This window comes from Conger conger, chromosome 5 (genome assembly GCF_963514075.1).
Source record: "Conger conger chromosome 5, fConCon1.1, whole genome shotgun sequence".
Taxonomy (NCBI): Eukaryota; Metazoa; Chordata; class Actinopteri; order Anguilliformes; family Congridae; genus Conger; species Conger conger.
Window position 1 is genome coordinate 27361212 of NC_083764.1, and position 17080 is coordinate 27378291.

Sequence of the window (17080 nt, forward strand, 5' to 3'; positions counted from 1 at the left end):
AAGCACTGTGACAAGATAATGAACATTATTTGCTTCATCTATGAGTGGTCATAATGTTTTGGCACATTGGTGTATGTGCATGTACATGATATACACTTGGTGAGCACTTGAATAGGTAGGCCTGTACACCAGCTTGTTTATGCAAGTATTTAATCAGCCAATCATGTATCAGCAACTAAATGCATAAAAAAAAGCAGAAAAAATCTTCTGGGATTTTCAACAGTCTCTAGAGTTTGCAGAGAATAGTGCAAAAAACAAAAAACATCAAGTGAGCAGCAGTTCTGTGGGTAAAAAAATGCCTTGTTAATAAGAGAGGTCAGAGGAGAAGGGCCAGAGTAATGTAAATAATCACACATTACAACAGTGGTATGCAGAAGAGCATCTCTGAACACACAAGGTTCAAACTTCAAAGTGCATAGGCTTCAGCAGCAGAAGACCAATAAGTAACTAAAAATAAGTCTAATAAATACCTAATAAAGTGCTCACTGAGTGTATACGATGAAAAAATGTTGTTTCCAGAACCTCAGACAGCTTACGCATTTTGGATCCAGCCAAGAAAATTGCAAGCTGTGTTTGAAGATTTTGCAACCTCAGCTTTGCTTCCTGTGTGGAGAAACTTTTGAAGGAACATCTTCGACAACACAAGAATGTAGCAATGAGTATGCTATTTTTGTGCCGGCATGCCTTCCTCTTGTAACGGCAGTTTAGAGCCAAGAGCAATCTGAGAGTCCTTGCAGTCTGATGAAGTATATGGCAACCTTAAATTAACCACTGTGTCATGTAATGCCATCTCCTGTCTTTAAGAGCTGCAAATCAGGTTAGATGTCATCCCAGACAAGCTGTAGCGGGGACCTTGAGTTGCCTCAGATTTCAGCCTCTTTATATACTCAAAATGCCATGCTACGCAAATTTGGCTAACTATATGCTTATTACAGCAAACAGATTAACGTGAATTAAAGGGTACATTGCAATAAATGGTGGAAATTCACCTGTGTGGTGTGACATAGGCTGCAATATGGTTTTGTTACTGAGCTATACTGAACCTAAGCAGCAGAGTGTGTGTAAAAACATTAAGGATGACATAAGGAGTTAATAATTAAAGGAGTAACATGGTGGTTGGTCACTTTCTAGGTTTTCTTATGCAATTTGCACAAGAGGGCATTGGAGAAACAGAATCCATCCATCCATCCATTATCTTTACCCGCTTATCCTGAACAGGATCATAGGGAGGTTGGAGCCTATCCCAGCATACATTGGGCGAAAGGCAGGAATATACCCTGGACAGGTCGCCAGTCCAACGCAGGGCACACACACTCATACCCATGGGCAATTTAGACTCTCCAATCAGCCTAACCTGCATGTCTTTGGACTGTGGGAGGAAACTGGAGTACCCACACGAACACGGGGAGAACATGCAAACTCCACACACAGAGGCCCCGGCCGACCGGGATTCAAACCCAGGACCTCCTTGCTGAGAGGCGGCAGTGTGACCCACTGCACCATCCGTGCCGCCAGAAACATGAAAGTATTAAATATGTCTGTTCTTTAGTTTTGGAGAAGTTGCGGGTCCCAGTCATGTACCATAACCACTATGCTACAGGCTGCCCTACAGGCTGTTATTGATAACATTAGCTAGCTAGTTTGCTTTCATGAGGATGTTGTAGTTGTGCTCTTATCGCAACTTGGCTGGCTAACTAGCTAGCAAAAATCATTATTGGATAAGTTAGCTTAGCTCTCGATAGTTGATATACTAAGTTAGCTAGCTTCTGAAAATTCAGTCTCCCAAGATAAGCGCAAATCATGGAGGTAGCTATGGTAACAAACAACAAAGTGGGGGCACATCATGAGACACTGACACACAGACTTTTTTGTATGAAGTCACATTTTTAAATTAAACCTAATAATTAAACTGCCTCGTAAACAGTTGAGGTACACAGCTTGCATACTCTGCATACAGATGGGAGCGCCACTGTGCACTTGCAGACTCTCTCTCTCACACACACACACACACACACACACACACACACACACATACGCACACATGCATGCACACACCCATATAAAACCATAAACACCACAAGAGTTGGAAGTAACCCATGTATAAGCTGCATAATTTGAGGTAGTTGTTATACTCAACAATTGAATTAAATTGTTAAAGACACTGTGCAAAATCATGCTTATATTGAGACCAAAGATTATAAGGTTACTTTCACATTAATCTTAAAATTGTTTCATACAGTACCATCCAAAAGTATTGGAACTGCAAGGTCACTTCCTTTGTTCTGAAGACAATTGAGTTTGAGGTCAAAAGATGTTAGATGACAGATCCGAATTTCTGCTTTTATTTCCTGGTATTTTTATGTAGATTTGTTAAACAACTTAGAACATATCACCTTTTGCGCACCAAAATTTTAGGTGAGCAAAAGTATTGGTACATGCGTCTCACAGGTGTTTTGTGTTGCCCAGATGTGTCCTGTTAGATTGGTTGGTTAAACAATAAATACTTCTGAATGTCTACTCTTGGTTTTAGCCTTGGGTTTTCCTGTGAAGACTGCATTTGTGTTAGAAGAGATAAATCAACATGCAGACCAGAGAGCTGTCTTTGGGAGAAAAGCAAGCTATTTTGACACTTAGAAAAGAGGGGGAATCATTGGGGGTACAATTGGGGATAGCTTGTACAAGAACTTGGAATGTCCTGAAAAAGAAAGAAACCACTGGTGTACTGAACAACATCGACCAAGGAAAACAACAGCAGTTGAACAGCAACAGAAACATTGTGAGAGCTGTGAAGAAAAAACATACAAAAAACAAAACATAAATCAGTGACATCACAAACATTATCCACAGGGAAGGAGTGAAGGTATCTCAATCAACCATTCAAAGAAGACTTAGAGAGCCACAATATAGAGGCAATACCACAATATGCAAATTCATTGGTAGTAAGAATTGGATTACAATTACAAAGAAGTACTGACAGCGCCGTGCACAGACATTTTGGGGGGCAGGGGCTCAAGCAAAAAAAGGGGTACTCACCCCACCAACACACACTATTACCACCCCGAAGTTGCCACACCGCCACCATCCATAATCACACACTATGTTTATAACATGTTTAAATTCAGCAGTCCTTCTTTCACATGCTTGATACATAAGCTCCCTGAATTTGGGATTTCAAAACTTCTGTTTTCATGTTCTGTATCATTTTGTTACACTGCATATACACTTTATTGTGGAATATTTTATTAGGAATATTTTAACTTTATTTCACTTACACCTACATATTAATGCGATTATCTAATCAGCCAATTGTGTGGCAGAAGTGCAATGCATACAATCATGTAGATACGGGCTAAAAGCTTCAGTTAATGTTCTGAATGTTCATATCAACCATCAGAAGTAAATGTGATCTAAGTGACTTTGACCATGGAATGATTGTTGGTGGCAGACAGGGTGGTTTGAGTATCTCAGAAACCGCTGATCTCCTGGGCTTTTTACACACAGTCTCTAGAGTTTGCAAAGAATGGTGCAAAATGTCATGTCTGTGCCCTCCTATTGTTTTTCCCTTTTCTATGTTCTCTGTATTCTCACTCCAGTCCTTCTTTTACCTCTCTCTCTTTATTACATGTCTCCGCCCTTCACTCCCTATCCCTTCCTGTCATTCATCAATTCCTCTCACCTGTTCCTCATTATCTGTTCCCCAGCTCCCACACCTGTTTATTGTTTAGTTCATTTGTTAGTACATTTAAGCCTGCCTGTTTTGTTCTTTTGTTGCCAGTTCGTCAGTTCTGTTTCTCCAGTGTAAGGTTCTTCTCTGTTCTGCTCTAGCCTCTGTTTTATGTCTGTTTATATTCTGCTCTGTTCTGTTCTGTTTCGAGTTTTGGATTTCTGGATTTCTGTTTTGACCCCTGCCTGGCTCTTTGGACTCTGTCTTTGGATTGCGATCTCTGTACCTCTGCCCTATTGGACTGACCACTCAGTTTTTGAACTTTGCCTTTTTGGATTACTCTCTGTCTGCCCCTTATCTGCCAGCTTCATTAAACCTGCCATTTTCTCATAGCCCCTGAGTCTGCGCTTGGTTTCTCTGTCCCTCAAACCTGACACAAAAAACTTTTTAAAATCTAGCAGCAGTTCTGCAGATAAAAACGCCTTGTTAATGAGAGACCTCAGAGGAGAATGGCCAGACTGGTCAAAGCTGACAGGAAGATGATAAATAACCACACATTGCAACAGTGGTATGCAGAAGAGCATCTCTGAACGCACAAAGCATCATAACCGTAAGTGGATAGGCTACAGCAGTAGAAGTCTAAAAAACAAATAACCTAATAAAGTGCTCACTGAGTGGATATATAGTATCATACATATCAGTGGTGTCACACAAAAACCTCATCTCCAAAAGCTTTAATTCTCTGAAACAGAAGGCAACAGCTTGTTTTTTTTGTTTTTTTTAATAAAGCTTTGACAGTGCATATAATGGGATGATAACTGGAGCCAGATCACGGTGAAAAGTAGATTTATTTGTATTTTTGTTACATTTTAGATCAAACAAAATTATAAAGTATATGTATTTTCTCCGACATTACTGCACTGTATGTTCAAATTTGTACTAATATTCGTACAATGTTCTTGAGTTCAATATATTCTATATACATTCAGTGAGCAATTCATTAGGTATTTACTGGACTTATTTTTAGATTTATTGGTCTTTTGTTCAGAGATTCTCTTCTGCATACCACTGTTGTAATGTGTGGTTATTTGCGTTACTGTCACCTTCCTGCTAGCTTTGACCTGTCTGGCCCATCTCCACTCACCTCTTTCATTAACCAGGCATTTTTGCCTGCAGAACTGCTGCTCACTGGATGTTTTTGTTTTTTGCACCATTCCCTGGAAAGTCTTGTGTGTGAAAATCCCAGGAGATCAGCAGTTTCTGAGATATTAAAACCACCCTGTCTGGCACCAAAAATCATTCCATGGTCAAAGTCACCTAGATAACATTTCTTCCCCATTCTGATATTTAGTCTGAAAAACAGCTAAACCTGACTATGTCTGCATGCTTTTATGCATTTAGTTGCTGCCACAAAATTGGCTGATTAAATATTTGCATTAACAAGCTGGTGCACTGGTCTACCTAATAAAGTGCTTAGTGAGTGTACATACAGAATATTCTTCGGTTTCAAGGCATGTTCATTTTCAATTAATTTTCTTAGTTAAAAAACGTTTTACACTAATGTGGCTCCATAGATAACTTTTTGAATGTGTTAATATGGTTTTTCATGACACGGATGATATCTAAGAACAGTGTACAGTGCTGTTTAATTTGACTGATGTACATTGATAGAAAGTGTGTAATTTATTTTTACACATTGTGTATTGTGTAACTTATATCGACTCCTCTCATGACCCACCAGTGGGTCCCTTCCCACAGCTTAAAATGCATTAGTTACACCTTAGTGACCCTGATATCTACACATTGGCCACAAAATCGATAAACAGTATTTGTTATGTATTTTGTACACGTTTTCTGAATTTCAGATGGTTTTCATCCACAAATTTTAAACAGTTATGCTGAAATGTGCTTTCCAGTTGCAGGAATTAATTTTTCATTCATTTTTTCATATCACAAGAAAAAACAAAAACAAAATGAAAAAACACTCAACTGTCGACTAACATTGAAAACTTTGGGAAGAACATTTTATTGCTAAGCAAAAAAAAACCTGGATTGTAGAAGCAAAATTAATAACCAATGACATAAAAGCAGTAACAAGGAATTAAATAAATATACACACTTGCATTTGGATAAAAAACAACTAATAAATGAATAAATGAATAATAAAAAGTCCACTAACAATCAGCACAAATTGACCAAAAGGATGAAATTAAAATGAGATTGCACAAAAAAACAATACACACAGTATGGGCAGTAAATCAAATGAAACACATTACAGATAAAAACAGAAGGGAATTGTTTCACAAGACGAGAAACGTCTGTGACGACACACACGTAAAGTCACACGGCATTTCTGTTTGTCTGAACTGCGTGTGGGCACCCACCTTGACCTCTTCATTATATTTTATCTTTAAAAAAAAAATAATAACAAATGTAATTCAGAATAATGACACCCCCAATTCAGTCGAGAAGGTCTGTTTACATTTGAATGACAACTTCTAGGGGTCAAATATTCATGCGCCTTAGAAATGTCAGCGGGAAGGTCTCATCGCCAGTTCAGAGTCAAGAAGTTTTTCTCTCCCCCGGCTTTATAAAATCTTTACATAGTTTTGTTGCTCCGTTCTTTCTTCATGTCAAATAACTTTTAATTTTCTTAATGAAATACAGTGATAAACCAAATGATCAATCTGTACAATAAGATTACTAAAAAAAAATACAACTCAAATGTTATATACAATATCGAACTACAAAGTACAACAGCTATCATGTAATAAAATATGTAAACAAATTTGTTGTTTGACACAGCTGACTGTGACAACAGATAGAATTCACACTTTTCACATTGGATTTATTTCCATTTGAATATCATTAACAGTGTTAATTCTTTTGTAGGCCTCCAATAGAGATATTTTTGTCACAGCTTAAATAAAATGAATAAAAAACATAATAAACAAGGACCAAGTGGGAACTGAACAACACACAGAATAATAACAGGTGAAAAATAAAAAATATATATCTGGAATTTTCTTGTTGCCTAAATATATAAAAAAATAAGGAATGCAATTCTGGTGACAAACAGTTTGGTCGGGTATATCCGTTCACAAGAGGTTGAACATGAGGTCGCGTTTAGATGGCATGCACTGTGATCAGATGACTTAACCCAGATGGGAGAGAGAAAAAGAACCTTGATTTCTCTCTGCTTGAGCGAGTGCATGGGGGCAGACAAAGACCTGCTGAAGGTCACTGTAGATCCATCTCCACCATGTAATCGCTCTTTACTGCAACTTATACAGCTGGACATTTCTTTCAATTTTTTTTTACATACATCACACATCATAATGTGGAAACATTGCAAATTTGTCTTATGGCAAAAAGTAACTTGTTAAAGCAACAATGATCCATTTTTTTTCAACCAACTCTTGGAAAGATGCCAACACTACTCATCACATACGTGTCACACACATGCTTGAAATTATGGCCAAATCGTTTCTTTTACAGGGGTTACAACAAACGAAGACTCACGCCAAGGACTGTGCGGCTCTCAGTCACCCAGGGTAACAACTTAGCCATATCATTTTCTACATCCCACCCAGACAGAGGAGTAAAGGTCACCACTGCCAGCCTTCACTGTCTATAAGCTTACAATAGTAAGTGTGCTTTATAATACAGTACATTTCATCATTCACTCCAAAAAGTTTTTTGGGTTGATTATCTCCTTCGGACCACAGCTCCCATTGTGTAATCATTTCCATAGCATAGTTCGGTTTTTATCTTAAATATTTTTTGTGTATTAATTTTTTTTTTTTACATGTCACGCACATAATTTATTTTTTCTACACGTAATATTCCTTGTCCTTGTCTTTCGGTCTTTTGCCGCTGCCCTTGGCGCACTGCGGCTTGTCCTTCACCACGACTCCGTTGGTCTGGGCTGAGTTGCTAATGTAGTTCCGGGTCTCGTCCACCTGGTACGAGCCCTCATCCCTGTTCCTGTACTTGTACATGGCGTACAGGAGGATCAGGATGCAGAGTGCGGCTGCCGAAACTATCCCCACCACCATCCCGGTGGTGCTGCTGGATTCGCGGACCACCTCCGAGACCCCCGGGACTCGGCGGACACCCGACTCAGTGGGGTTCGCCGTGGGCACGTTGTTGCGAAACATGGGCGAGGTTATCACCGTGCCCCTGGGCTTGGTGTTGTCCGTCTCGAATGAGGTGGGTAGAGGGAGCAGCACCACGTCCGGCTGGGGTTTGGGCTCGCGATTATTCATTTTCCCGGCAGGAAGTTTGGGAGGAGCATTGCGGGCGGAGGATGAGGAGGTGGAGCCCCTCGGCTCCTGGGGAGGAGGAGTGACGGAGCCTTTGTTTGGCCTAAAGTCCTTGGCCTCCCACTTGGGCGCTTGCGCTTTGTAGCCTCCTTCGAATGCCGATGTGGACAAGGTCTTATCTGTTACCAGGGAGAAGGTGGTGTAAAAATCTTCGTCGTCTGTGGGGGGCAGGCTGGAGTCGAACGCTTCCCCAGAGCCAAACCCAGATATCACCAAGCCATCATCATCATCACCATCATCAACATCACCATTATCATCACCACCAATATCATCGTCACCGTCATCGCAAGCATCGCTGCCTTGGTCCGACAAGCATGGAAACCCTGCGGCGGTGGCCAGGAGCAAGGGCTCTTTGGTGGTGTCGATAACGGTGAGGAGGGGACGGAGGGTAGGGGGGAGAGGGATGGAGGGGACACGGGTGGCTATGGGGGGTGTATCTACAGGGTCTTCCACAAGTACGGGGATGACTAGTTCACCTCCTAGGGTTGAAAGAAAGAAAAGGACATGTTAGAATCACAGCTTTTCATGTTCGAGCCATTTGAATGCATACATAAATAAAAACAACCCAACAAACCAACAAGGAAATTAAACATACATAAAGCAGAAATTAAAAAAATTATATCAATGTAAACCAGAACCATACAAGACCAAAACTCAAAACGAATAAAAGCAAAGTAAAGAAAAGGAAATAAAAACAGTGCTACGTTGCATCAAAAGGCTTTAGGGGATATAAGAGGGTGAGCCAGAAATGTGGGGGCGAGATGGAGCAAAGCAACAGCTCTGTCCAAGACACCAATCGCTAGCAGCAAACTAAGGGGTCTCGCCATTCTGCATCTACTCTTTCAGGGGCAGAATCCATCTGTCATCAAGCACTGACTTTGAGTCTTCACGACAGTTGACCACTCGATTCGATTTGATCTGGCACAGAGTTGCCTGTGGCCTGCATTCAATTGACATAAACACACATTATGTGTTCCAGCAACCACCAAAATTAATTTACTGAGCTGCTTGATTGCATCCAGGTGTGTTTGCTAATTAGCTATGCTGTAATTACAACTGTGAAGTGGTATGGCCATCTTGTGTATGCATGCTTTATAAAACTATGGCCTGGATTCAATCAACATTTGTCCTTAACCTTAACCTACAAATAAATACCAGTGTTCATTTAAATCCACAAACATCCAGTTTGTGAACTCAGTAAACTTTTTTTGTAGAAAAAAAAAAACTCTTTACAAAAAAAAAAGTTTTATTGTCATTTCAGGACGAATAAAAAAGGATAAATGTTGATTGAATCCAGGTTCAAGCTTATGGATCCACTGTGCCTTAAAGGGATAGTTCTGGGATAGTTCAGGGATTTTTTGATGTTATTTCATTTTTAGTGTTTACTTTCAATTGGCCCAGATGCATGTGTGATGAAGGAAATTGTGGATATTTGGAGGTTTCTGCTAAATCATCAGTTTTACAAGGGCAGATAAAGGGCATTTGGGGGACCATGGGATAAAGTGAAAAATTATGGGATTATTCTTAAAAATGATTTTTCGATTGGAACTACTGCCTTTGGTGTATGCAACTTGAGACTCAAGGAAGGAAGTAATCTCTTACAGTTCAGAATTGTGAATACTATAAAATTAATCAGTTAATATGCAGAACCTCTTAACATTGCTGTAAAAGCTGCTTTGGGTTACCTGCAGTGTATTTTCTTGCTTTATACAATGCCCCCAAATGCCCATTGCATGTCATTGTAAAGATGGCAGGTCAACAAACATCTCTAAAGATCCAAAATGTCCTTTATAATGCACACACACAAAAATGGTTTAATATACTGCACTTTTCCAGTTCTATTTTATCTTGACTAAACTTGTTCTCAACTAATCTTACTGGTTGAACAAAGGTAGAAACCAGCTTTATGGAGCGGTGCAACATTACACAGTGCATCTGTCCAGATATATTTCACTCCTGGTGACTACACATGCTGTACTGGACTCAAGTTGAGACAATAAAGTCTAGACTTCTAGACTTCTAGACTTTTAAGTTAATTTAGTTAGAAATCAAGAAAAAGGGCTAGCATGGGTGCAGCTATTATAATATTAATTGAAGTAGTATAACCTGTAATTAAAACCATTTGAAATCAGTTGGCTTGGTGTATCAAGGCACCAATAAATATAAAAAGGTGGCGTATTATGGGGCAAGGCTACTGGACTGTAAGACTGACTGGCTCCCCAAATACTCCAGGCCTCCCACCTTTTGACTGTTCTTATACAGCTACCAAAATGGCAGGATGTCCCCAGACAGTTCAATGACAGCTGAATGTTCTCTCTATACATGCATGCTTGAGTGTGATTACGTATACACCCACATGTTTTGTGCGTGTATGTATGTGTATACATGCTTTTTTCTATTCCTGTTTCTCTTCCGATTTTGGAATGCCCGATCGTATATGTGGGCTCATGCCATCCCTGCATTGGGTCTATCAGCACAAAAGAGAGTACACTCCACGCAATAGCGGAGCTCACGCAGGTGCCTGACTGGCTCCAGGCTGAGGTCAGGATACTCTGATGAGTTGAAACCCTCCTTCAGCAGGCCAACTATTTGTTGCCAGTGGCTAATTTTGTGTTGCCCAGTCGGACACCTGGTTATAGTTGGCACAAGGGGACATTGCTGAACACACAAGTCAGGGAGACCTAAACTGGACAGATATTTAACTGAGAAATCTTAACTGAGTTAAGTTACTGAGTTACTGAGTCCTGTCGATGTCCTGTAAAAATGAAGAAATTGCTGATGTGAAGCTTGCACGGTGTGCATGTCGGTCTTGATTAGACTGTTCTGGAAAATTCAGGAGATGACATCACTAACTCAAGAGGCACTAGAAAAAAAACCAAAATGGCTGAAAGGTGCAAGTCTTGGCTTTCAAGGTTGAGTGTAAAATGTGGGTGGATTACACTTCCTATTGTTATGTCACCCTCTGGTGCTTCATGATCTTGGGAATAAAATGGAACATTCAGGAAGCCATTGAAGCTACCAAAATTCCTTTGCCATGGTGGTGCCAATATACTGATTATTAGGCTTGCAAACACTGAGAGCACTGAATGTTAATGCAAATCAAAAATAACGAAAAGGAAACAAAAACAAAAGCAAACATATGGCTAAAACACTATTTAGCACTCACACGTACGGCAAACATTACTTTAGACATTCACAAACCAAAAGGCACAGTGAGTTATTTAAAAAAGAAAAGTATTTGTCTATAAAACAGAAAACAAAAAGTCAGCTTGGAAAATCATAACAGCCTACAAAAAAGTTATCAAAAGAAGAAAGCATACCATAATTTTTGTCAACTTACATCAACAAATTGCCCGCATGATTTTGGCATGAAGAAAAAAAATTTACAAAAGAAAGTTGTGTAAGAATGCTCTTGGACAAGCATAGTTAGATTGTTGTTAAAATTCACTTTTGCAATTTATAGCTTTTTGTTTAATGTGTGCTTTTCAGACAGGATTATACAGGAAGGCAACAACACATACATCCACATCACAAAACATGGAGAGTAAAATTTCACCCTTCTTTATTCGTAAAGAAAAAAATCTCTTCTTCAGATACATAAGTCTTATGTTACTGTACAAAAAACCTGTACATCTCCAGCTTGTTTCAATAGAATATCTATTTCGTTTTCTCATAAATATCTACAGTCAAATTGTTGTAAGTTTTAATCTTTTTCTGTTGTTTAGGCTTTTAGTTTGGGGTGAATGGATGGCTGTACATATTGTAACACTGCTAAAGAGGAGAGTAGGGGGGGAGGTGGTGGTCGTGGTGGGGTGGGGGATTCGGGCCTATGAACACACTACATAGATGACAGAGATGAGGGTGAATGTGTAAGTCAGTTGCCATGTCCATGTTAAGGCAGAACGAAGCAGCCGGGCAGCATTAGAGCTTTTTGCTGTAAGGAAGGGATGGGAATACACAAACAGACAATGAGCATATACATGCCCATCTACCCAAAGGATAAAAAAAATAATAACACAATTCTGTAACAGACAGTCTCACCGACCCTAAACTGCAACTTCAGTGCCATGCCGTTCTTTACGGTTTGGGATTTTATTCTTTACGGTTTGGGATTTTAATCGGAAAAGGATAACGGAGAGGTACGATAAGAAGATGGAGATCTGGAGCCCCCTTTGTTGAAAGTGATATGGGCTATTTTAAATAAAAGTTATCTACAGTGCTTTTGGATGTGCCTCACTTTCATATGATAGTAATAATAATAACAACAACAATAATAATATTGAAAATAATGACAAAATCTTAATGCCTTATTCCCAAGTTATGGGACTAAAAAAACGATGTTTTAGTCATTTATAACAAAATTGATATAAACTGTACTAATGATAATTTATAGATTATTATTATCAGTAGAAGAAATATCCAATAACCAATGGAAGGCACATCTAAAATGCAAGCAGGGTGCCTCCTTCATGTGCATAAATAAGAAATATTTTTGTTTTAAAACACATCATCCATTTGTAGTTTTTAAAGATGTGCATTCTGCAAAATTCTGCTGAAAATGGGGGTCAGTTTTGCTACTCCCAGATATTGTTGCATGCTTTAAGTAAGTTGCATTTAGGGAAAGTAGAACAGTACGGCAAGCTGGGGGGTAAAGGAGGAAGTTAGGAGGTCAAGTAAGGTTAAAAGTTCAGAGGACAAAGTTCAACCAATGGCTGTCAGACCAGTCAGCAATGCAATCCAATGTGGAATCATGTAAACAACTCTAAAAGAAAACCATGTATATATAATACCCACATATCTGTTTGAGTCTTTGTGGCTTGTATCATTTGATTAGATGAACTTCACAGTTTTCATATTTATTCATTGAATTATGAGCTGGAATACCATTTTACCGTTAATGTCAATGTATTGCCTGCAGCCTCTGGTTGAACAGTAGTACACAGTGTCTGTAGGAAGTCCACAAGAGGGCACAATATGTTGTTCAGAGTTGTTTTCTCTCTTGACAAAGCTGGAACTCAATATGAACTCTAAATCCAGCTTATTTTTCAATTTCACGGGAATGTGAACGGGGCTAATAAAGCTTTACAGTGTGATATACAGTGGGCTCCAGAATTATTGTCACCCTTTAAAAAAATGGAGAAAAAAGGCTGCATATAATAAACAGATAATGATCTATATGTTCTGTTCAAACTATATACTATATACTTTTATTTCAATACATTTACTCTCATGTTTCAATTTTTTTTCTGGAAACCACAGGTGCAATAGCAATACAATTTTACTTTAATCTCAGTCTAAAATAACTATTATTGTGTCATTCCATCACTTCCTGTTTCACTAGTGTATAAAAAGTAGGTTACGAGCATGCAAAATCCCTTTGTCAACCATCAGCATGGGAAAAGCTAAAGAACTCTCAATTCAGAAGACACGGATGGTAACTGACCATCGCCAGTCGGGTAATAGGTCCAAAAAAAAAGACATAAACGGTTAAACATACTACCTAATAAAAAGGCATAAAATATATTGAATCATTTCAAACTTGCCAGGAAGAGGATATAAGTACATATTATCCCCACACAGGGGCATACTTGAGGGCGGGACTAAGGCACTGGGGTGGAAAGGGCCTGTGCTGGACTGTAGACTGTAGATTTGCACAGATGAACTGAAAGATGATCTTTGCTCATGCAAAAAATACCTTTAATTTGCATACCATACAGTGGGGCAAAAAAGGATTTAGTCAGCCACCAATTGTGCAAGTTCTCCCACTTAAAAAGATGAGAGAGGCCTGTAATTTTCATCATAGGTACACTTCAACTATGAGAGACAGAACGGGGGGAAAGAATCCAGGAAATCACATTGTAGGATTTTTAATGAATTAATTGGTAAATTCCTCGGTAAAATAAGTATTTGGTCACCTACAAACAAGCAAGATTTCTGGCTCTCACAGACCTGTAACTTCTTCTTGAAGAGGCTCCTCTGTCCTCCACTCGTTACCTGTATTAATGGCACCTGTTTGAACTCGTTATCAGTATAAAAGACACCTGTCCACAACCTCAAACAGTCACACTCCAAACTTCACTATGGCCAAGACCAAAGAGCTGTCAAAGGACACCAGAAACAAAATTGTAGACCTGCACCAGGCTGGGAAGCCTGAATCTGCAATAGGTAAGCAGCTTGGTGTGAAGAAATCAACTGTGGGAGCAATTATTAGAAAATGGAAGACATACAAGACCACTGATAATCTCCCTCGATCTGGGGCTCCACGCAAGATCTCACCCCGTGGGGTCAAAATGATCACAAGAACGGTGAGCAAAAATCCCAGAACCACACGGGGGGACCTAGTGAATGACCTGCAGAGAGCTGGGACCAAAGTAACAAAGGCTACCATCAGTAACACACTACGCCGCCAGGGACTCAAATCCTGCAGTGCCAGGCGTGTCCCTCTGCTTAAGCCAGTACATGTCCAGGCCCATCTGAAGTTTGCTAGAGAGCATTTGGATGATCCAGAAGAGGATTGGGAGAATGTCATATGGTCAGATGAAACCAAAATAGAACTTTTTGGTAAAAACTCAACTTGTCGTGTTTGGAGGAGAAAGAATGCTGAGTTGTATCCAAAGAACACCATACCTACTGTGAAGCATGGGGGTGGAAACATCATGCTTTGGGGCTGTTTTTCTGCAAAGGGACCAGGACGACTGATCCGTGTAAAGGAAAGAATGAATGGGGCCATGTATCGTGAGATTTTGAGTGAAAACCTCCTTCCATCAGCAAGGGCATTGAAGATGAAACGTGGCTGGATCTTTCAGCATGACAATGACCCCAAACACCGCCCGGGCAACGAAGGAGTGGCTTCGTAAAAAGCATTTCAAGGTCCTGGAGTGGCCTAGCCAGTCTCCAGATCTCAACCCCATAGAAAATCTTTGGAGGGAGTTGAAAGTCCGTGTTGCCCAGCGACAGCCCCAAAACATCACTGCTCTAGAGGAGATCTGCATGGAGGAATGGGCCAAAATACCAGCAACAGTGTGTGAAAACCTTGTGAAGACTTACAGAAAACGTTTGACCTCTGTTATTGCCAACAAAGGGTATATAACAAAGTATTGAGATGAACTTTTGTTATTGACCAAATACTTATTTTCCACCATAATTTGCAAATAAATTCTTTAAAAATCAGACAATGTGATTTTCTGGATTAAAAAAAAAAAAATTACAGGCCTCTCATCTTTTTAAGTGGGAGAACTTGCACAATTGGTGGCTGGCTAAATACTTTTTTGCCCCACTGTATCTCTACCATGGTTACAACCAATAATGTGTTTGTCCTATTTTTTTATTTGGCAGGAGAGCAAATGACTGACACCTTAATGTTGTAAGAGGTGGACTCGCTTCTATTATCTGTGTATTTATCTGGTTGTAATTGTGCTTCGCAAAAAGGTTTGTGGAAACAATCTTTGACAATCTATCACATGATTGGCTTTGAACTGAGTTTGATCTGTCGAGTTCAGTTTCATGATTTCCTCAGCAAAAGATTGTTTTTTTAACTAGCAACAGCAATGTGTGCACATTGCTGTACATCTCCAGCTTGTTTCAATAGAATATCTATTTCGTTTTCTCATAAATATCTACAGTCAAATTGTTGTAAGTTTTAATCTTTTTTCTGTTGTTTAGGCTTTTAGTTTGGGGTGAATGGATGGCTGTACATATTGTAACACTGCTAAAGAGGAGAGTAGGGGGGGAGGTGGTGGTCGTGGTACAGCAATGGCAATGTGTGCACTCCGTTGATTCTAAATTTCTCAAGAAGGAGCAGAATGGGACAAGAGAGATAAAGTAGGTTATCCATACTTTCAACTGAAAATGACAGAGCCAGAAATTTGGACCTGTAGAGCTTGGATGATTTTGTGCAAGTTGCACTGGATATCCTTTTAAATGAGTGAGCAGCATTTCTGCTATTTACCGTTAAGCCATTGTTAGTCAGAAATAATAATGTAATACTATAATGTTGTCTCCTATCTCCTATCTGTTAGTAACATTACTGCTATGTGTTAGGAGGACTGGCTAGCGCTTATCCTTGTGAAAATAAATGTGAAAATAAGGCTGCCTATGAGTGGCTAGCAAAGGGAACAATACAGACACAAAAGAAAAGTGTATTTACAGTACATTCACCTTTCTGCAAGTCACTAATACTGCCACTTTACTGGTCTATGGATCTAACCCTCCAGTTCAGAGTTGATTCCAGGTGCATACAATTTATTTTTTACTGATGCCATAGAATGATACAGACAAATTATAGGACTTGCCTGTCACATCTGAGTTACATATGAACAGTAATTCATTGAATTAATTTTTTGTTGCAAAATCACAGTTCTGAACTGTGCCTGCATGAATGCCTTAATCTGACATATTGCACTGTTTCTAAACAATGTTGGAATTTGTGATTTTAGTTACAGGCCATCTGACTGGTCCATGGGTTCAGCGGTGATTGTAAACATGAACACCTTTCAGAGTTTAAATGGTTTTCTTCTGTTTCTACTTGTAGTACAGTGCCTTGTGGAGCACATTAATGTCTTGTTCAGGCCAAATCTCAAAGGAGGAGAGAATTTCTGCTTTAATTTTAGAGGCCCTTTAATCTTTGAAATGATCCTTTGCTGTGGCCTTTGTTCGCTGAATGTCAGGGAACTGCTTATTTCTCTTCAGCCAGCAGCTGTTTGCTTTCCTGATACAAACACTGCTATAGCATCAAACAAGCCAGAACTGTAGGCTACTACAGGCTACGGGGAAGGAAAAAGTTTTGGCTCGAAACTGTCTTCTTTAAAGTGCACATTTCCATTTTTCTATTTTTTTTAGCAGTCTTTTATCAATGCTCAAGTTTCATAGGTCTTTGAAATTGTGGGAAACAGCATGCATTTTAATGTGTCTATTTTGTGTGTTTGGGATTTGTTTTCAAGCTAATGCATGGAAGAAGTGCTTTGAGCTACGCACCATTAATTAGCAAATCTTTTTTACGCTGCCATAGAAACGCTGCAGATTTAGATTCTCATCTGGGATGCATCGCACATTAAGGAAGAAGGTGATTGCTTTTGTGCTCTGCAACTTGGTG

At 39.5% G+C, this 17080-nt stretch overlaps 1 protein-coding gene across 1 annotated transcript in view; it reads right to left on the reverse strand.

Annotated features, from left to right (window-relative positions):
• Positions 1-5661: 5661 nt before the first annotated feature.
• Positions 5662-17080, reverse strand: part of LOC133128076 (neurexin-3a-like) — a 396336-nt gene continuing 384917 nt past the window's right edge. The window contains exon 23 of the mRNA XM_061241322.1: positions 5662-8468. Within this exon, the coding sequence (XP_061097306.1) occupies positions 7498-8468 (971 nt within the window). The 3' untranslated portion in view covers positions 5662-7497. The remainder of the gene's footprint in view (positions 8469-17080) is intronic.